The 22703-nt window shown below is 42.0% G+C and overlaps 1 protein-coding gene across 3 annotated transcripts in view; it reads right to left on the reverse strand.

Annotated features, from left to right (window-relative positions):
• Positions 1-22703, reverse strand: part of Slc24a3 (solute carrier family 24 member 3) — a 735644-nt gene that overhangs the window by 52950 nt on the left and 659991 nt on the right. For all 3 annotated transcript variants that reach the window (XM_070006676.1, XM_070006675.1, XM_070006677.1), the window contains one exon: positions 3903-3977. In XM_070006676.1, the coding sequence (XP_069862777.1) occupies positions 3903-3977 (75 nt within the window). The remainder of the gene's footprint in view (positions 1-3902; positions 3978-22703) is intronic.

A 22703-nucleotide genomic window follows, 5' to 3' on the forward strand; every position in this document is an offset into this window, starting at 1 on the left:
CATCTTGCCAGCTCTTTGGATGTCTAGAGCCCATGGTTGTCCTCAGGGCTCCTGAGCACCACTTCAAGGGGCCTCTTGGTGGAGATAAACACAGAAATAGCATCTGGTCCCATTTATTCTGATCTTGCCCTGTGGGTGAATGGGCTCTTTATTGTAGAACCTCAGGGGAACAACAGTTACTTGTTCTGATACTTCAGAACCCTGTAATAGGGGAGAACACTAAAAGAAAACTCAAATAGCTAAATAAATTGTTTGGGAAGGTTGGTAATTATTTTGTGGGCGGGAGAAAGGGCTTTGAAATAAAGGAGTCGTAAGTGCCCATAGCAAAATCCTAAAGAGAGGCCTTGTATTCTATAAGGAACACAGGAAGAAAAATGATTTCATTACCACGCTATTTGGGTAGGAAGAGAACAAGAAACCCTGATATTTGTGAGTGTATTTGAGTGACAGCCTGAGGCTTGGCCGTGGAAGAGATTTGGAGACACCATGAACATTGCTTTTGCTAAGTGCAGTGTTTCTGGATGTGACGTTCTTTCATTCTTTGTTCAGTTTTAAGCCTTAAATAAAAATGACCCTAGAGAGTGTTGCTTCTATTTAACAAGAATAGATAATCCAGGAAGACTAACAGAAGTTAGAAATCCAGACAAACTTGAGTTCCTCAGGCTTCCATGATACCTTTTCTTTGGGACTCTCAAGATTTGATTATTGCCTGGCTATGAGGATGAATACTCTGCGAGGCAAAGGTTTTCAATCAGGGTTCAAGACCCTGTGGAATGTGAGGGTGATTAAGTGGTGACACCTGTCACCCCAGCGATCGACAGGGTTGAATCAGATGATCTGACTAGCCAGATGGTGTCGCCTTCCTCCCTCACAGCTCCATGCTTACTCCGGTCAAAGACAAGACCATTGCTCACAGAGGAGGAATGACCTTTGGCAAAGGGTGTAAGAGTAGCTGTACTCCCCTGCTAGAACCTTCAAACGTGCTCTCAAAATGCTGAGCTTCTGGCAGCAGGATCCCATGAGGGTGGAGGAAGATGTGGCTGAAATGCAGTTTCCCAAGTCTCATGCCACAGCCTGTGGAATGGAATTCAATGGCTCTTGCATTTTCAATAGGCTAGTTGTTTCCAATGCATGCGGAAGTTGCAGAGAATACCAGTCCAAGGAAGACGACCAAGATCCAGCCCCGAGAATGCAAACTTTATCACTTCCATTTCTTCTTCAACAATGGTTAAGTGCAATGTTCCTGAAGATCACCAAACTCTGGCTTTGAAAACATATCTGAAATATACAGTGTACATTTTCCAATGAGGGCAAAGCCAATTTGATTTTGTAGTTTGTTGCTGTCAGAGGAAATACGGAGCTGCCCTGGCAGCCTGCGCATTGAACTGCCTCCGCTCTGTGATTTATACATCCTGCCCTGAGGGTGGATGGTTGTTTGTCCCAAAGATCGGGCTCAGGGGAGTATCACCTGCGACCCACAAGAAGCCAAATCTCTTTACTTCTTCACACATCATTAACAGCAATTTTACATTTATTTTATCTTGGACAGGTCCAGATAAATTGGCCCCCAAACAAGTTATTTCACATACAGTCCAGGAGGTGTCAATGCTGAAAAGAGTTTAAGAAGACTGACACCAGGGAAATCGCTCTTGGGAGTGGAGATTGCTAAGCCAGAGCTCCCGGCAGACCTTGACCTTCTCCGTTCCATTTCATCGCCTTGTCTTTATGAGCTGTGTCATCTCTTTCTGGAATTCAGCAAAGTAGATAGTTGTGTTCATTTACACTATGTCTTATCCATCTCTCTTGAAAAAGTCTTTTTCAAAAATCATGCTAAAATACCCCAAAAGGCAGAAAAGCACATCATGAAAAACAACAACACATGATGAGCATAGGTTGGCTGATCTCAGGACAAATCTCACTGAAAAGAGAATTCGGTAAGTATGGGTTGGGGCAAAAAGGAGAGATTGCTAGGTTCCATAGTAACAGCCAAGAATAAGAACACAGTTCCTGCATCTTTAAATCTATTAATCAGGACTTGAAAAAATGAAGTACATCTTTAACTCCAGCATGGCCTACGGAGCCCTTTTCCTCTTGAGTTGGGTGTTGATCTTCTTTATTCTTAGTCCTAGAAGCTCTGGAGGACAAGTGTCAATGCACACATAACTCCATATTTACAGCACACCTTGGGATGGTTGGTAAACCCGCGATTTTCAACATGAAGATTTGAAGAACCCAGCTGCTTCCAAGTGCCATGTTGCATATCAAACAGCATGTTTAGTTCATTGGCATAGAAAGTTCCAATAAAATAATGTGTAGGTGAGTGTTATGTGAAACAGATGACGTTAGATGTCTTAAGTGTTTCTTTCTTGTCTTGTAGGTAAGACAACTGAAAGCCAGAGAGGTTCGATTTCTCCAAGATTATTAGTCAGGTGTATCAGTCCCAGGTCCCCAGAAACACAGAACAAATAGGAGATATGTATTCATATACATACACACATGCAATCATACCTACTATATATACATATAATTATGAGATATTGGCTTGCATTATTATGAAAGCTGAGAGGTTCTATGACCTACAACCTATAAAACCCAACAGGATTAGTTCCAAAGCCCTAACTATCAAGAAGCTAATGGTGTAAATTCCAGTTCCAATTAAAAGGCCCAAGAATCAGGAGCACTGCTGTCTAAGGGCTGAGGAAGATATGACCCTGCTCAAGAAGAAAGCGAATTCACCATTCCTGACTTTCGGTTCTATTTGGGTCATCAAGGGATTCACTCACATCTACCACATTGGTGAGAGTGATCTTTTTCACTCATTGTATGGATTCAAAGGCCAATCTGTCCTGAAAGACCAGAGATACATCCTGAAATAATATCTAACCAGTCCACTGGGGATCTGTCATCTCAATCAAGTTGGTGTATAAAATAAACCATTACATGTGTGTGTATGGGGAGGGGGAAGGGACCAGCATTAGGAGTCAGAGCTTCAAACCTCTGTTACATTGTTCTTTCCATTTTGCTACTATTTTCTTCCACATGGATCAGCTTGGCAAACTTATAGAGTTGCCCAGGTTCCCCCCCTCCACGCCAAACAGGTACCACAGATCAGTTAAACAAGGGCTGAGCAGGTACTCAGCCCTAGTAGAGACTTGGGGGGCTCTGAGGATTGACTCAGGGTAAAGAAGTGAGAAGAAATGGCTGTGTTGCTCCCACCTTTCTGCCTGACCTGCCTGCCATGGGATGCATCATGGCTGTTGCATCAATTCGGTCCCAGGATGTAGAGCAGCCCTTCCATGTGGGATATGGGACAGATTTCTACAAGACTCTAATGCATGGGATGCAAAGGTCAAATGTCAACTTAGTATCATTTTTCTAAGCTAAGTGATTGTGATAGAATGGGGGCTGAAATATAGGAAGAGGATCTTGGGAGAATACATCAAGTTTAGAGATGTGTTGAATTTGGGACATGAGGTTGAATATAAAGTCATGTACCCACAAATGGATATTAGGCATATGTTCATACTAAGAACACAGGTGGAGGGTGTTGGCACAAAGGTGATTATGGTAAGAGGTACTGTGAAAGAGACGCAAGCATCCTGGAGACTCAAGATGGAAGTCAAAGAACCATCAGGCAAGTCAGAGCAAATGGTTAGGAGGGTTACAGAAACAGTCACGGGACTGCTATGGACCCAGACATCCTAAGTTATAACTCCCCTTTCCATGACTCAGTTACCAGGCAGAAATTCTGGTGACCAAAGTAACAGGAAGATGGAAAAGCTGTTTCCACACATAGACCTGCACTTGCCCATTCACCACCAGTGTCCTTTGCTCCAGGCAGAGGAGCTGTGCATTGCCCCGTGCCGTGAAATATGCTGACCCAAACAGAAAGATCAACTTACCACAATGAGTGCCACCACGGACAGCGTGTAGTAGATGGAATCCCTCAACAGGCACCAGGAGGAGAGAGCCACAACCTAAAGAAGAAGGAGACAAAGAGAATAAAAAATAGACTGTCAGAATGTGAAAACCAGACAGTGTAATCTTTTTTTTTTTTATTGGTCTTGGTAATAGGAACTGAAAGCAGTACCTTGGGTTTGCTAGATAAGCACTCTATGACTTGACATACCCCAAGACTTCTAAGTTTGTTTATTTATTTATTTATTTATTTATTTATTTATTTATTTATTATTAGTGGTGGGGCTTGAACTCTGGACCTGGGCGCTGTCCTGCACTCTTCAGCTCAAGGCGAGCCCTCTACCCCTTGAGCCACAGCACCACTTTCCTGTTTTCTACTGGGTTATTGGAGATAAGAGTCTCACAGACTTTCCTGCCAGGGCTGGCTTTGAACCGTGATCCTCAGATCTCAGCCTCCTGAGTAGCTAGAATTACAGGTGTGAGCCACCGGTGCCCGGGTATGTTTATTTTTGATAGGGACTTTTGCATTAATCTAGAACCATGATCCTCCTATCTTTGCCTTCCATGTAAACTAATGTGTACTGTCACATACAGTCCAATAGTATGACTTCTCCTGGCTTTATTCTCCTAGTAGAGCATATAAATAGAACAAAAAAGGCACAGGAAGGGTAAATTTGCTCCTCCTTAGGCTGAGAGATCAATTTTCCTTTAGGCAGTGACAAACCAGAGACAATCTTATGTCTGTCTGCTGTCTTGGATCCAATCAATCAGCCAATCAATAGGAATTCATTGAGGGTCTTTACACAGATTAATCTGGATCTTCTGAGAGGCAGGTACAAAGATAGGATTAAACAAGAACAACTGGGTTGGGAGGCAACGGCCAGTGACAGAAACCTTCAGGTTTGAACTCTGGGAAGCAGAGAGGGAAAGCGGGGTGTTCCAGGCTGCCAGCCAAGACTTGGAAGATGTGCAGCATGGCTGAGGGGAATCTTGGGTTATCTTATTCAATCTGTACACAAACATATAGGTGTTCCTTTTCTCCCCTTCCCAGTACTGAAACTTGAACTTGAGCCCTTCTCATTCTTGCTCAGCAATTTTGTACTCCAACCTTGAGCCACGCCTCTACCCCCGGTTTTTTGCTGGTTAATTGAAGATGTGTCTGGAGATGCTGTCTGCCTTGGATGGTTGTGCACTTCGATTCTCAGACCACAGCCTCCAAAGTAGCTAGGATTATAGGCACGAGTCACCAGTGTGCCCAGTGGGCCTCACCCTCTTTTTGCCAGCCATCTGAGTTTAGCAAATTTGAGAGACTTGACCAAGATCCTAGTAGGTGTACTGAGGAAGAACTGGGAATCCTGGGTTCTAAGTCCCTGTGCACAAACACTCCAATGGAGGTCAGTATTAAAAAACAACACAGCTGATCACTGTGACTGCTTCCCATGGGGTGGGAGGCTTTTTCTCTATTACTTAAAGCTGTTAGGTAAGTATATTAGCAATTGTGGCCAAAGGGGCATTGTTAAAGGCTCAAAGACCAAATGAAACAGAACCAAAACAGCAGCCCGCAGTTAAATCTAAAAAATAAACTGCTTTAAGGAGATTCAGAGTGAGCTATCAAAGCAGAAAGACATTAAGCAAAAGACATCATGGGGGTATATGCTAGGGATGGACATGCCCTAGGAGAGAAGCAACTAAATCAACACTGACACCACTGGTCCTTGTGGCTAGCTTTCAAAATTAAATTCATGTCATTGGTATTGAATGTTTCACTATTCCATCAGTACAACTACACTGACCTGATGGGGGCCCACACAGTTCTTTTGATTCTCAGTGAAGAATAGTTTTTCTTTCTTTCCTTTCTTTCTTTCTTTCTTTCTTTCTTTCTTTCTTTCTTTCTTTCTTTCTTTCTTTCTTTCTTTCTTTCTTTCTTTCTTTCTTTCTTTCTTTCTTTTTTCATTACTAGGGTTTGAACTCAGGGGATGAAGGTTGCTTGACAAGTTTTCTACCAACTGAGTCACAAGGTAGGCCCAACCTGTTTGTTTTTTAAATTTTAGTTCCTATTATTATTATATTATTTTATTTTTTAGATGGGGGTGATATTTTTTGTCTGGGGTTGGTCTTGGATTGTGATTTTCCTATCTATGCCTCTCTTATAGCTGGGATTAAGGAGTATGCCACCACATCTGGACACTTCTTTAATTTTTGTTTTTGTCTGTAAATCTCTTAGATGGATTTTAGTGACCACCTGACTTTGACCTTGAACATAGTTCCTGGAAGGGAGAACTGTGCTGGCATTAAAAGGGAAGGTCCTTTGCAGCTGGAGGCAGGTGTCAATCAACCCAGAGCAGGCTGATGGGAAGCCAGTTTGGTTTCCTTGGCACTTCCTTGGCAAAGGGATTACAATGAAGCAAGGATTCAAGGAAAAAACCCAAAGTGAGCAATTCTGCCCCTAATCTGATTGGTAATAGAGATGATAAAAAGTCAGTCCTGAGGAAAGCCCGCAAGAAATCCAGCCAGAGACTCTACTTCCCCGTAGCTCTAGGAATCCCTCCCAGCTGGAATGTCATCTTGGTATTTCCTTCTCTATTTCTAGACTGCATTTCACACATTCTCTACTGATTATTCAGCTTCAGTTTCCTTCCTATAATTTCATTTAGCTTCAGAATGGCATAATGCAGAAAGAAATCACACTTCCAAAACACAGGAAAACACATTCTCTTCTTTTTCAGAATTCTTTTTCCTCTTAGGAGGTTAAAAATAATAGTTGAGGATAAAAGTATATACATATACATTGCAAATCTATATACAGCTGTCAATATATGATAATAGACACCCCATACCTAAGGATGCTGTGCATGTATAAAACACAACATAATATTTATAGCCACATTTCTTGTCAAGTGATGGAATTTGACATGGCAGGCACATTTTCAAAGGCATAAATACCCTCAATTTGTGAGTGTTTGATTTTTTTTCTTAAAAAGGAAAATCATTGAAGCAGATAAAGTACCATAATAGTTATATGACACAAAACTGCTATCTTCTTGGAGAAATGTTATTTCACACAAATTTCACAGAAAAAAAAGATTTGAGAATTGTAACATGAGTTTCATGGCAAGCTTTTGAGCTGACATGATTTCTACAACTTTTTTTTTTTTTTTGGTCCGGTCATGGGGCCTGAACTCTGGGCCTGGGCCCTGTCCCTCAGCTTTTCAGCTCAAGGCTAGCTAGCTCTCTACCACTTGAGCCACAGCGCCACTTCCGGCTTTTTTCTTATGTGGTGCTGAGGAATTGAACCCAGGGCCTCAGGCATGCAAGGCAAGCGCTCTACCACTGAGCCACCTTCCCAGCCCCGAATTCTTGTCTCAGGATATATAGCCATTCATTTTGGAGCTAGGAAGGGCTATAGGTGTCCTCCAAATAGTCTGACGACATCAGCATTAAGGTTTGTTCAGGTGAGAACCTGACATGGGCTTTTTTTCTAAATGGTAAATCAGTGGGTTGTTCCAGTACAGTTTGAATATACTTTTATGCTGGAAAAACCCCACTGAAATCTAACAGACTCCCTAGAAGTTTACTATTGTAAATGGACAATACCTAGGTGCTAGTGGCTCACACCTATAATCCTAGCTACGCAGGAGGCTGAGATCTGGAGGATTGTGGTTTGAAGCCAGACAGGGCAGGAAAGTCTGTGAGGCACCATCGCAAAATAGTAAGAAAAAAGCAAGGCTGGAGGTATGGTTCAAGTACTAGAACATTTGATGAGTGAATGCAAGGCCCTAAGTTCAAACTCAAAACTGTGCTTTGGAAAAAATATAATGAACTTCTGCTTATTAACTTTTATGTCCAGGAACACACAATGCATTTTTAGTTTTAGTTTAAATTTTATATATGTTTTCTGAGGAATCTCATTTTGATTTCTAGGTTTATGTTAGGGAAAAATGACATAAGTAAGTAAATTGCTACTGGTGATATATTTAAATAGAAAAGAGGCCACATCAGGACTGTGCACACAGAGTCATCTCTTGAATGTTCTTCATGGAGCACAGGAAACAAGACATGCTCAAGACAACTTGAGGTCTCTGCAGAACTCACAAGTGCTTTCTTCCCTCTCCACAACATGCATTATGTGCAGCTGTTTTCATATTAAATGGAAGCTAACTACTTGGCCTTCATAAGTTGGTAGTTCAGAGTGCTTACACACACACATCAGAATTCAGAGTTGGCTCCACTGCCAGCAAGAAAATGTGGGTCTTGTAATCACAGGGCCTGACTTGCCTTCTGAGCCCCAGAGCCCTCTGCCCATGCTAGAGACCAGGGACCAGTGCACCTGCATTCACTCCCAGGCTCTCATGGACTAGCATTTGATAACAACTGCAATGCTAAGTGCCTGACTCAAGTCTGTTGAGCAAGTGGAGCTCATTTAGGGAAATTTCATCAAGCATTTCATACTGGTGGTATGATCACTTTTCTGGGTAAATGTGGGTATATTCAATAACAACGTTACTCAAATCCCTTGAACCACAAAAAAAGTTACTAGAAAATGAAACTATAATGTTTATTAGTTAATATTACCTGTTAGATTTTCTCTTTCCTACTTCCCCTTCCCTCCCTTCTTCCCTTCCTTTCCCTTCCTCTCCCAACTCTTCCCTTCCTCTCCTTTCCTCTCCTTTCTCCTTCCTTTCACTTTCCTCCCTCCCTTTCGTTCATTCATTCTTTTTTGTTCATGACTTGAACTCAGGACTTCACCATCACTTAGTTGGAACTTGAGCACGTGAGCCATGCCTCCCCATCCCTTCTTTTTGCAGGTTACTTAGGAGATAAATCTAGTGAGCGTTTTTTCCCAGGTTGCCCTCAAACCCAAATCTTCCAGAACTCAGCCTCCTGAGTAGCTAGGATGAAAGACAAATGTGAGCCAGCAGTGCCCTGCTTACATGTTAGCTTTAATATTAACCACTCCATGGCAACTTGAGGTTGGCTTATTAATTACATTACCACACAAGATACAGAAAGATTTTTAGGTATGTATTAAGAGAATGATTTTGCATTTCTCTGGATTTCACACCACCGGCAATTGAGTGATTTTGGAAAGCTAGACCCTTTACATCGCTTATGTGTCTCAGGCTGGATACTGATGGTGGTTTTATTCTGTTTGTTGGCTTGATCAGTTTTACTTTGTACTTGCTAATTGAGGTACTTTTCCACATATACATTGCGATTCTGGGGGTAGGGAGACAGGGTTTTCTCGTGGAAGGCACCCTCCTGTCACCATGGAGCTGATCTGTAGCAGTCTCTTTAGACAAGGCGAGCACTACTCAGCTTGCCATGTGCCCCTCAACTCCAAAGCCCAGACTCAGCTGTTGTCCTATTATCCTAGCTGTTATGCTAGGCACTCATTCATCCTCTCTGGATCTCCTTTCAGGAGAATGTATCAGAGACATAAAATAAACAGCAAAGAGTCGCAAGAACTTGTTTACTGAAATTCAGTTATCCAAATATGGAAGCTATTTTAATATATGCACTTCTTTGTAAATGAGAGCCGGTAAGTTCTTTTTTAATTATCAGAATAGGCAATTATTAGAATAAAGGGATGAATAAAGAAGGAAACTGGGAGATACCAGCAACAACTAGAACATATGAAAGCATCCTAGATTTCCATAGGAGATGGTGTGACAGGTCTTGCCAATGTTTGTTCACGCATGGATAATATACTGTAAATTTTTTCTTTACCCAAATCCACTGACTTCCCCCTAGTCCAATTTACAGAAATGGAAGCCCTGAGGTTTTACTTGTTAGTTCCTGGCATTTGGTCATTTAATTATCTCTCCACCAGCAGGAGGATGTGAGGTCATGTGTTTCTGGGTCTATCCTGGCAGTGCTGGTAGAAATTCAGGTGCAGGAGGTAGAAACAAATGGCAGAAAATCCTGACTGGGGCTATATTTAGGTTTCAATTATGTGTACTGTTTGGTCCATTGTAATAGATAGAAAGTTGGCCATATGTCTGTAGTTTTTCAGGAAGAATGAAAGTGGCTTGCAATATTCATAAGTGGAGAAGTACAGAAGTGGAGTCAGTCCTCAGAGGACTAAAGAGACAGATGCTTTCTGTCTCCACAGTGAAGCACGTGCCTGCTGCAAATTTACCTCAAGTGTGGTCCAGGATAGCAGTGTGGCCATCCTTGGAGAGTTGTTAGAAATGTGCCTTTCAGGCCCAACTGCAGACTTACTGCATCAGAGTCTGCATCTTAATAAGATGCAAAGCTGATGTACAAGCATTTGCCAAGAAAGAAGCACTGACTGGCCCAGAGCTGGGGAATCCTCGAGTCACATAAACGTGAGTGTAAAAAGGAAGACACTGGTGAGGGGGCACAGCCCTGGCCCTGAACAATGGGATCTAGTTACGATGAAGTTGGCATGGGAAGCCATCTAGGTTCTTTGGGTCAGAAAGCAACTGTGTGTCAGGAGGCTAGAGCTGAGAGGATGAAGCTACAAATGAGAAGCTTTACTTACTGGGGCTTTCTTTCGTTCTGTTTTTATTCATTGCCTGGTCCTGAGCACTGTCCCTGACCTTCTTTTGCTCAAGAACAGTATTCTACCACTTGAGCCACAGCACCACGTCTGGCTTTTTCTGTTCATGTGGTACTGAGGAATTGAACCCAGAGCTTCATGCATGCTAGGCAAGCACTCGATCACTAAGCTACACTCACAGCTCCTATTGGGGCTTTCTTACTTGATCTATTTTGAGCGTTAACCCTGCTTAAGAAGCTGGGGAAAAATCATCTCTTCATACCTCAGAACTGTATGATTCCAGCTCTCTTACAAGATACCTCCCTAAAGAGACAGGAAATCCAAACCTGAGTGGTGCATAGTTTATTTTAAAATGCATGTTTTCTGGGTTAGGGAATAAATGGTTCCTCCTCTTACCATTTATATAACATGAAAGGGCCACCTCAAACTTGCGGGGACATTTTGGTGCCTGCTCTGTAATTCATCATCATAGGACTTGGTCTCCAAGCTGGCATAGAGCTTTCCTTGTGTCCGAAGTGTTGACCAAATGGGAAGTTAATACGTATCATGTGAGTTCAGAAATCAGACAATAGACCTTACATGGAATTTGAGGTTAAACATATGGAAGTAAGACCCTCCCTCAAGTGACATAATTTATTGCATTAGCATTTGGTGTCATAATGTAATATTACCAGCCTGTGGAAAGAAGCATTTCAAAAGGTGTCAGTGAATGGATAATGGAATCCTGGGGACGCAGCATGTTCCATTTCCTTCTACTTGCTCTGAAAATTAAAGAGCTGTAAGCCAAGGTGATAAGAAATAGAATGAGCCATTTTTCAGTTCACAGGCTTGGATATGATGTTAGAAGTCTCCTTTTCATAACCTGGAAAAACCCAAGCTTCTCTGGTTTCATCAATTAACAAAGAGCAAGAAGGATTGAATCTTCACTTTCACAACCTACTTTTTGATTTCTACCTACTTTTGGTTAAAGAATGGAATAGCTGCTATGCCAGGAGCTAAAAGGACTTAAAATGGGTGTGTGATCACTCTCCCCAACCATACTTGGGAGCTCCAGGATAGGAAGATGCCCCCTTGCAGGTGAGGACACAGGCCCCAGTTCTTCTCTTACAGGTGCACAGTGATCATTTCCTATTAAAAAATACTAGTTGCTATGCCTTTATGGCTACTGGCTGCAGTTCACTTTCAGACAATCTATTCTAAGAAATTTTGGTGACTCAGAGTAGGGAAAGCAGGTGACGCTTATGAATCAATCCTACAGCCAGGGCAAACTGAACATAAGGACATTTCATAACATGTGCTTGGAAGACATAATCCTCCCACATTAAATGAATTGAGAATTAAAAACATGATAATACAACAATAACACATCCAGGCTTGATCCGCCTTAAACAATAGAGCAGAGCTAAGGGATTAAGACAGCCAATAAATCCACCAATCATCAAAGGCCCTCCCCAAGGAGCTGAACAATATTTAGATAAAAATATAGAGAGAGGTAAGGGAGGTAAGTGTTCCCCTCCTCCCAGCACTCACTTCAGGGAAAGAGATATGTTCTCTGCTCAAAAAAAATGGGGACAGTTCCCCATTATCAATGAATTAGACACAGGATATAACCAGAAGACAACACTTGGACAAATGTAAAGAGTTAAAGGTACTTTCCAATCACACACCCTGCAGAAATGACTAGTTTCCTTCTATCTTAGTTGAATCTTGTTTTACTTAATGATGACTTTTAAATAGGAAATTTGAAGTATAATTTATAAGCAATAAAGTGTACCACCATAAAATATATAACTTAATAAGTTAGAATTTTTTGGTATGCTCATGTAGTCTCCAGTCATGATAGAAAATATTTCTATTTTCCAGAAAAGTGTCTCTCAGTCACCACCTTTCACTCAATCACTGACAACTTTTATCATGCATGTAGCATATAGCAAGTACCCTTCTTCACTGTAGCTTTTTTGAGATTGACATTCATGTCCTCCTGCCTGCTAGTCCTTCACTTTTCCACTTGAGTCATGTGCCCCCAGCACTGTTTTTTGTTGGTACTTTGTATGTGTGCACGTGCATGTGCGTGTGTGTGCGTGTGTATGTGTGTGCACGCACGCACTCACATGTGTGTGCATGCGCATGTTCTTCTCCTGGGGCTTGAATTTAGGACCTGGGCACTGTCTCCGAGCTCTTTTGCTCAAAGTTAGCACTCTACCACAACTCAATTTCTGGCTTTTTGGTAGTTAATTGAAGATAAGAATCTCACAGATTTTCTTGCCTAGGCTGTTTTTGACCACTGGATCCTAAGATCTCTGTCTCCTGAGCAGCTAGGATTAGAGGCATGAGTTACCAGTGGCAGACTTGCTGGATTTTTTTTTTTGTTGGTCATGGGGCTTGAACTCTGGGCCTGGGCACTGTCTTTCAGTTCTTCAGCTCAAGGCTAGCACTCTACCACTTGAGCCACAGCACCACAGACTTTCCTGCCCGAGCTGGCTTTGAACTGTGATCCTCAGATCTCAGCCTCCTGAATATCTAGGATTATAGTTGTGAGCCACCAGCGCCCGGCTAGCTGGTTATTTTTGAGATAAGGTGTTAGGTCCTTCCCAGCATATGTCTAAGCTGTGATCCTTCTGCTTTTAGGTTTCTATAATTGCTGAGATGACAGGCATGTATCACCTCATGACAGATTCTTTCGGTGGAGACATAGTCTCTTGAACTCTTCTGCTCTGGGGCTACCTAGAATCACCTTCCTCCCAATCTCAGCTTTCCAAATAGTTGGGTTGATGGGCATGAGCCTCCATATTCAACTCTTCACTGTACTTTGGAGCTTTATCTACGTTGTATATCAGTAATTTGTTCCCTTTTATTGTTGAGCAGTATTCCATATGTTCATCCATCTCCCTGTTGGACACTTGAGATGCTAGCAGTTTTGACATATGATTAAAGCTGCTATGAACATTTTGAAACAAATCTTGGATGGATACTAGAGGAATGCTTTAGATATACATGTTTTGAAGCCCTTGGTTTCCTCCTTAAGGGTCTAGTGTCTTCCTGGAAGTTTTTGGTGACAGCTAAGCAACTGAAATGTGTAGATGAGTCTCTGTTTCTCTATGACTGCTAGAACTTTGGCTCTGAGGGGGTGGCAGGAATAAACTAACCATATCAAAAGTGGCCTGTGAAAATCAAAGCCAGGATTGCTGAAGTGAAAATAGTTGACCCTGGACTTCCTTGATAGTAAACGTGCCTTAGACAAGCATACAAACCACGGAGAGAAAGACCTAAATGCTTCCCCTTAGACTGACAATGTCTCAATATTTAGGAATGACCATGATTATAAAAATAAGCTTGAGTAGGAAACTTGACAGGAAGTAGAAGGTACAGGAAGTATTTCTTTCCTTTCTAAACCTGTGAACTATTTTATAGCAGATATAGAAAGGGGTGGGAGGGTGTGCTGGACAATTTCCTTGAATAACAATAGCACTAGCAACAGCAACAACAGCAGCATTTTATTGAATGGTTATAAATACCAGGCACATTCTAAGGAATTTTCTCTGTATGCTTTAACTAATTCAATGCTCATGCAACTCTTTTTTTTAAATGTTAAACTCATTTAATCCTCACAAAAAGAAGTTTTATTTCACAATTTCATATGAGGGAATGGCTTAGAGAAGTTGAACCACCTCCAACTTTTCAATTCTAAGTTCAGAGAACTTTAATATATGCTATAAATACATTATTTCATTTAATTCCCAATCACCCCTCTTCACCACCCCTCCCCCCTTACTGAAGATATCCAATTGGGGTAAGCAAATGTTCTACCACTCGAGTCATGACTCAGTCCTTTTGCTTTTAGTTTGTTTTTAGGTAGCCTCCTGCTTTTGCCTGGGCCAGGCTTGAACCAAGATACTCCTATCTCTACTTGTTGAGCAGCTGGGATTACAGGTGCATACTCATGCAACTCTTTAAGATGAATGCTTGCTACTTAGCTGAGTAGATTTGGGGTGTCTTAACCCCAAATATCTTACAATGCAACTGTATTGGAGATACAGTCTTGAAGGAGGTAATTAAATTAATTGAGGAAATCCAACTGGCTTCTTGATAAGGAAAGTTTAGTAAGATACAGAGATACACCCAAAGAAGACCAGGTGGAGATAGAGGGACAAAGATGGCCACATATAAGCCAAAGAGAAAAAAAAAATCTCAGGAAAAAACTAGCTTTCCCACACCTTACTCTTGACTTTCAGCTTTCTAAACAGCAAGAAGGTAAGATTTTTTGATCAAAGCCATCTACCCCTATCTTGTGGTAGCAGCCCTGGCTACCCCATGCTATTCTATACAATGTAGTCTTCATTTTAAAGACGTGGGCAGCCATGGGTCATGGTAATCTGCCCAGCATGGAGCCAGATGAATGGCTCAAAAGCTCATGTTTGGAGGCATTATAGAAAAAGACTTCCTTTTTCTTTTCTCATGGAATAAAAACAAAAGGTGGGGGTGGTGAATCTCTGTGTCTTGAGTGAGGATACACCTCAGTCTGGGGAGCAGGGTGTGTGGTCCAGTCATGAAATCAATTAGCTACAAGTCTAGGATAGGTCTTCAGAGGCTTTCCCCATGGCAAATGTGTTGTTGGGAATGCCTCACCTACAGCATTGTTGCTCTTTCTCCTTGGCACTGGGCTCAGCACTGACATGTAGGTCCTGTCTGATGGTCTATGCAGAAAATAGATTGTTTGGTACAATCAGCTAAGATGTCCATATCCTAATCCTTGGAACCCAAGGACATGTTAGTTTGCTTGGTAACAAGAGCTTTGCAGATGTGATTAAATTAAGGATCTTGAGATGGAAGATTATCCCAGATTATCCTGGCATACCCAAGGTAATCCCACGAGTCCTTACAAGTAGGGGAGGGAGGGGAAGAGGATGAGAGGGATAAGTAGGAGGTGTGACCATGGCAGCAAGAGGATGAATTGGCACGGGACGGGATGAGGCCAGAGTCCAGGACGCTAGGTGGCTGGGCAGTGGCAAAAGGCAGAAAACAGATCTCTCCCCACAGAGGCTTCGAAAAGAACACAGCCTTGCCGACACCTTGATTTTAGATTTCTAACCTCCAGTACTACAAGCTGAATTCGTTTAAGCCACTGAGTTTATCAAAACTTGTGATAGAGTCCCCAGGAAACCATTATCACTGTCCTGCTTGTGTTCCTGACACACAGCATAGATCTCTCCACCAACTCTATGGCCAGCAAGTGCTCTGAATCAAGGGTAAAGTCCTTCTGAGATTAAAGAAGAAATGTCCTGTTCTCTTCAGACCAAGCGGGACTCCCGAACTCTGCATTAGACACTGTGTGGTGTTTAACTCATATCCCATAGAAAAGCATGTGGTCACTGTCGTTTTCCACAGAAGGAACTGCAGAGACGTCTCAAGAGAGAAGAGTGGCAAGAGTGAGACCCCAAACCACACTGCAAGTTCAAACCTTAACTCAGAGCTAGGCACTGTGGCACACTCCTATAACCCCAGCGCTCAGGAGGCTGAGTTGGAAGGAACACAAGTTTGAGATCACCCTGGGCTAGATAAAACTCTGTCTCAAAAGACAGAGACAGACGAATAGGCAGAGAGAAAGCAAGCAAGAGATGAAAAAGAAGATATGAGAAATAACAAAACTCTCAAACTTTTAAAATATTAAAATTCTTTATAGATACCACACTGACCAGTTTTTTTTGTTCATAGTTTGTCATCTTAATAATTTTTTTTTTTGGGGGGGTCCGGTCATGGGACCTGAACTCTGGGCCTGGCCACTGTCCCTCAGCATTTCAGCTCAAGGCTAGCGCTCTACCACTTGAGCCACAGCGCCACTTCTGGCTTTTTTCTTTTGGTTTATGTGGTGCTGAGGAATCGAACCCAGGGCCTCAGGCATGCAAGGTAAGCGCTCTACCACTGAGTCACCTTCCCAGCCCCTTCATGTTAATAATTTTCAAGGGCACAGTTTATCACCACTAAATCTGCTAAATACATTCACATTGTTGTGCTTTTGTGGTGGACTTTGTATTACAACCTTTATAGCTATTAATATACACCATCACTACCAACCACTGCCAGAACTTCTTCATGTTTTCAAACTTTTAGTACCCATTAAGCAACAGTTGCCCATTTTTCCTTTCCAGTTTCCTGGCATGGGTACTGCACATAAGCAAAATGCTATGCATTTGTCCTTGTGTGTGGAGTTTATTTCACTCAGCATAGTATTCTCAAAGCCATGTATTCAGCCCTTACACCATTTCCCGTGGATGCTCATGCAAGCTGTACCATCTCAGCACTAGTCTTCAAACTTACAGAAATTTGCCACCCATTCTTGGTCATAAAGAATACTGTCATACTGAGTTATGAGACAGAAGTGTTTGCTCAGACTGTCCCTGTATTGCCCATGGAAGCTTAATAATGATGACAAAATGAAAAGTGATAGCAAAATTCTTTTTGGTACCAGTCCTGGGACTTGAACTCAGGGCCTAGGCTCTGTCACTTAAACATTTTTATATAAGGCTGGCACTCTACCTCTTGAGCCACAGCTCCAATTCTGGCTTTTTGGTGATTAATTGTAGACAAGACTCTCACAGAGCCAGGTGCTGGTGGCTAATAACCTGTAATCCTAGCTACTGAGGAGGCTGAAATCTAAGGATCATACTTTGAAGCCAGCCTGGGTAGGAAAGTCCATGAAACTCTCATCTCACTTAATCACAAAGAAAACCAGAAGTGGTGCTGTAGCTCAAGTAGTAGAGTGCTAGCCTTGAGCAAAAGGAGCTTAGGGACAGTACCTAGGCCTAGAATTCAAGGCCCAAAACTGGCAAAAAAAAAAAAAAAAAAAAAAGAGAAAGGAAAAGAAAAAAAAAGAGAATCTCATGGATTTTCTCAGCCTCTTGAGTAGCTAGGATGAGAGGTGTCAGCCACTGTTGCTTCGCTTAGAATGCTGTTTGTTTTTTTTTAAAACCCAAAACACATTATCACCTCTGCTTTTCTGGATCATCTAAACCATGATAGAGGGAAAAGAGGCATTATTAATCTATAAGCTTAAACAAATTAAACGAGGCATTTAGACTTTCTTTTAAATATACTGGTAAAACACGCTAACGTTTTGACTCATCATTCACAATTATACTTCCATAATGAAGTAATTGATAACCACATTCTACACATTCACAGAGACATGGTCATGCTGATTATGTTCTACATAACGAAGATGACTGTCAATGTAATTGAGTTTTATTCCTAGTAGTTAACACGTTCCACCCATACACTGAGCTCTTTGAGGGCCAGCATCTGAATCGCTGAGAGGCAGACCCACTCATCCATGCTGTCCTGGTTGTGGGCTGTTTTTTTGCTCTGTGGGAGCATCTCTCCAGACAGTTTATGTATGGAATCAGGCCTTTCCCATGGCAGCCTGCTAGGCCCTTTAAAAATTCTTCTGGTGTAAGTGGAGTTTAATATAAGTGGCTTATGTCGACTGTCACACTGTTGTCAAATTACTCTTGTAATCCTAGCTAGTGAGGAAGCAGAGATTGGGAAGATTGTAGGTCAAGGTCAGCCTGGATAACTCACAAGCCAGGCATGATAACACTTACCTGTGGTCTCAGCTACATGGGAGAAAGAGATAGGAGGATCACAGGCAAAAGGCAAGACTCTAGACAAAAAATATATATAAAGCAAAAAGTAGGGGGTAGGGTTTATGGATCAAGTGAAAGAGTATCAACCTAGGAAGGGCAAGGCCCTGAGTTCAAAATCCAGTACCAAAAAAAATCTCATACATACATATACATACATATATATATATATATATATATATATATATATATATATATATATTTGCTTTGGCTTTTGACCCTTTGATTATAATGTGTCTTAGTATGGTGTCTCTCAGGATCAGTCCTGTGGGGAATCTTTGAGCTTCTGATATTCCTCTGTATCATTCTTTTTTATTTTTTATTTTTTTATTGTGAGAATACCATATAGAGGAGTTACAATTACATAGGTAAGATAATGAGTACATTTCTTATCAAGCATTGTTGCCTCCTCTTTGTTTTCCCTTCCCATCCCTTCCCATACTCCCCCCCCTCCACCTGATCCTCCCTCCACCCCCAACAAAGTTGTAAAAAAAGCCATAGTAATCAAAACAGCTTGGTACTGGCACAAGAACAGACCCCACGACCAATGGAATAGAATTGAAAACCCAGAAATGAACCTACAGACCTATAGCCATCAAATCTTCAATAAGGGAGCTAAAAAAATAGAATGGAAGAAAGACAGCCTCTTCAGTAAATGGTGCTGGCAAAACTGGTTAACTACTTGTAGAAAACTAAAGCTAGATCCTTATCTATCACCCTGCACCAGAATCAACTCCAAATGGATCAAAGGCCTCGGAGTCAAAGCAGACACTCTGAAAACATTACAGGATGGAATAGGAGAAACCCTAGGTCTCCTTGGCACAGGCCAAAATTTTCTTAATAGAGACCCAGAAACACAAGAAATCTATCAGTCTTATTCCTTCAGATAGGCTCATAGCCTTTCTATGATGCATGGATTAGTCCACTGGGTGGCATCCTCTGATCTTTTTCCTTCCTGCCCCTCTCACTGAATAATGGATTCTTTCTTATCTACTATTAATCTACTCTAGGGATTATTCTTTCAATTCAGTTGTTCTGTTCTCCAGGTTTTTTTTTAAAGTTTTTCTCTTTCTGTCTAGATTCTCATTTTGTTTATCATCATTAAAAAATTTGTTGTTTGCTCCTGTTCTCTTTTAGCTCATTGAGTATCTTTACAATTTATTCCATGAAACTCTTACCTCCAATTAACCTCCAAAAAAAAAAATACGGAAGTGGGGCCGTGGCTCACATGGTAGAGTGCTAGCCTTGAGCAAAAAGGCTACGGGACAGTGCTTACACCTTGAGTTTAGGTCCCAGTACTGGCACATGTGCGTGCCTGTGTGCACGCATACACACGTGCTTGCACACACACACCACACACACACATGCCTGATATGGAGATAGTGTTGGCTTAAAACTCGGGATGAAAGAAGAGACCAGGTCTATATGGAAAAGATAAGGATTTCAAAGAGTTGCTACGTGCATTCACAATGGCCAACTGTCCTGAATAGACACATCCTACCCGGACAAATAACACCATGCATGTCTGCAGTCCCTGGCTCCCAGGAAAATGAAACTATAGAAAGGTGGGGTTAGTGTTATTGGAACAGCTGTTACCATCAGCTGTTCATAGCAGCTGCACCTTGTTTCTTAGAAAAGAACTGACAAATGCTATTGAACGAGGATAGGGAGACAGGAGGACTTTCTTAGTAAAGTCCCACCCTGTGGATTTTCTCAGGGTACTTGTTGGTATAATATTGTATTGATAATAATCAGCTGCCATTAAACTACAATGCTGGACTCTTTTTTAATATTGTCCTATCGAGTACGAACAGGGTATTTCATGATGTCCTACTGTGTAGTCACTGAAGCAGATTCCTTCTCTCAACTCTACCTATGCTTAGTAATTGTTACCCCTCAGGTCACCTCTACATAGTAAATTCTAGATGGGGAATGAACCTTGGCATTTTCTTTCTAGTCCTAGACTATACGACCTTGCTTCATCTGGCCAGCTGCAAAAATAACCCCAGATTCTTTGGAGCTTGTACAACCTAGAAGTGGCTGTGTCCTGCTCATTTCTCATCCAATCCAAGATGACTTGCTTTGAGCCATACAGCACACTGACATGCCAAGGGCAGGTTCTCAGCCTTGGTCTCAAGAGGTTTAACATCCATTCTCATACTGGAAAATTTCCCACCACTATGTGAACAAGCCTGGGCTAGCCTGCTGGTCTAAGCAAGGCTGAACTTTTTTTGCTTGAGACATTTAAGTAAACCCAGCCAGTCAGGAGCAGCCCAGACCAGAAGGACCATCCCACTCAGCTGGGCTCACATCCACTCACCCACACCGTTGCGAGCTTCATGCAATGGTGTTAAGTCCTGAAATCTTAAGATAGTTTGTCATACAGCAATAGATAAATGAGACCTCCAGAGCAACTTTACTGAGCCATTTCTTTCCTGTATCCCCCATTCCCTTCCCTTCCTAGCTCTCTGATTCCTTCCTTTCTTCCTTTGTCAGGATCTTACTACAAAACCCAAGGTATCCTACAACTCATTATACAGCCAAGGATGGCCTCAAAGTCACAGTCCTCCTGCTTCTGTCTTTGGAATGCCTGGCTTACAGACTAATGCTACCATTCCTGTTGTAAGTAATGATCTTATTTTTGTTGTCTTTCAATTCTAGGTTTCTGGCATGCTAGGCAGTACCCTACCAACCCTACCCTGCTTACTTTATTTCTTCAAGATCTAGATAATCTGTGTAATACAGTGTGTTGGGCTGAATTAACAGGCATAAATTTCCCCCTCAATCCTGGGTTTATATTGTATTGTAGGTATGTTTGTAGATCTTTTTACAAAATGAAGAATGCACATTTTGGTGCCTTGATTTGAGGTGTGGTGATGTGGTTTCCATTGGACACTGGGATGAGAGCAGATGTAATAACCTGCTGTTCTCTAAGCCCAGTATTAAGCCCAGAATATTTTACCCTTTTGTAAAAACTGCCATTTCAGTCTGGCCCTAGAATGAAGGCTGAGTGAGAAATAAATGTTTATATTGGGAGTAACTGAGATTTAAGGGGCTGTTTGTTACACAGCAGTGACTACAGCAATAACTTCATTTCAATTTTTCCAGGCAAGTGTTATGTCACATGAAATTCTTGGCTATCTTCTAGGTTTGGCCTTAAGGAGTCTGACAGGTTCCAGGGTACTTGCCTGCACAGAAGTTCCCAAGAGACTTTGGAAAAATGACCTTCTGAAGCCAAGGTAAGATAACTAAGCAGAGTCCAAGCAAAACATTATAGAAAAAAGTCTGGGTATAATGGTATGTGTAAATGAAAATTCCTCAGAACAAGAGCTTCAAGGTACCCAAGTAAGGGCAGGCTCTTGAAGAAAAAGTAAGAGGAAGCAAGTGAGATTTACAAGATTACTGGATAGAGGTCTGTATATAGCATCTGACAAGGGGACTTAGCAGGCCAGTTCACTGGAAGAGGCTTTATGGGGAACAAAGCCAAAACTTTTCAGCTCCCTCTCTCCTTTCTGAGAAACAGGGATTTGTGTTGGTGCCTATTAACAGGTAAAGCTCAGTCCCTTTGGGTATGATATTTCTTCCAAAGGACACATACCTATTCTTGTTCCTTAGTATGTGATTACTTCTGGGCAAGGCCATTCATTTCCTCCTGGCCACTGGAAAGACTACCAAGATGGTGCACATGATTAGTTACAGGAATTGTTCAATAAAACCTCCTGTGATGGTGGGACTCGTGGGTACGCTCCACAGCCCTACGCTGAGAAGCCTGAGGACTGTCACTTGTGTGATGGAGGCATTGAATCTGACATTCTATCTAATTTTAATTGAAAGGGCCATGTGTGGTCAGCAGCTACCATTCTGGACAGTATAAATCTACAGGGTATTATACACCTTTAATAAATAGTACCACCAATTGGACATGTAAAAGCTGTTGAAGAAGTGTTTGCTCCCACGTTGGATGTGCTGATGGTGGGTTAATCGGCACACAGTGTTCCAATGAATATGAGGAAGGGCTAATTGCAGGACAGTGGTCACCAGAAAATTAAATACATGACAGCAACCTGGACCTGTGCTGCCAGGTTTTACAAGTTTCTTGAGCAAGCTGACAGCACATGGCACCTTCTGACAAGAATTCCCTTCTCTTACTCAACTGAAGACCAGAATGAGGCCAAGTGTGGCAGGTAGTACATCCCTACAATCCTAGCTACTTGGGACTTAGAGATTGGGAGGGCCATGCAAGACCAGTCAGGGAAAAATTCAGCATGACCTCTCAACATGGAAGCTGGATATGGTGGTTCATTTATTATCCAAACTACAAAGGAAGCACAGGCAGAAGGGTTGTGGTCTGAGACCAATCCTAGGCAAACATTTGTGACTGTCCAAAAAAATAGCTAAAGCAAAAAGTGTTGAAGACATGGCTTACATGGTAGAGCACCTGCCTCGTGATCATGAGACCCTGAGTTCAAATCCCAGTACCACAAAAATGAGAACCTCTTTACATTCCAGTGACTGCTTTGGTAGCTCTCCTTGTTTAAAAGCAAAACTAAACAAGTCCTTACCACTGAACTCATGTGAACTCCACGTTCCGCTCCAGGGTTGGAAAACCATCCAGCGTGGCTGGA

This window comes from Dipodomys merriami, unplaced genomic scaffold (assembly GCF_024711535.1).
Source record: "Dipodomys merriami isolate MVZ:Mamm:240054 unplaced genomic scaffold, mDipMer1.0.p SCAF_7, whole genome shotgun sequence".
Lineage (NCBI taxonomy): Eukaryota > Metazoa > Chordata > Mammalia > Rodentia > Heteromyidae > Dipodomys > Dipodomys merriami.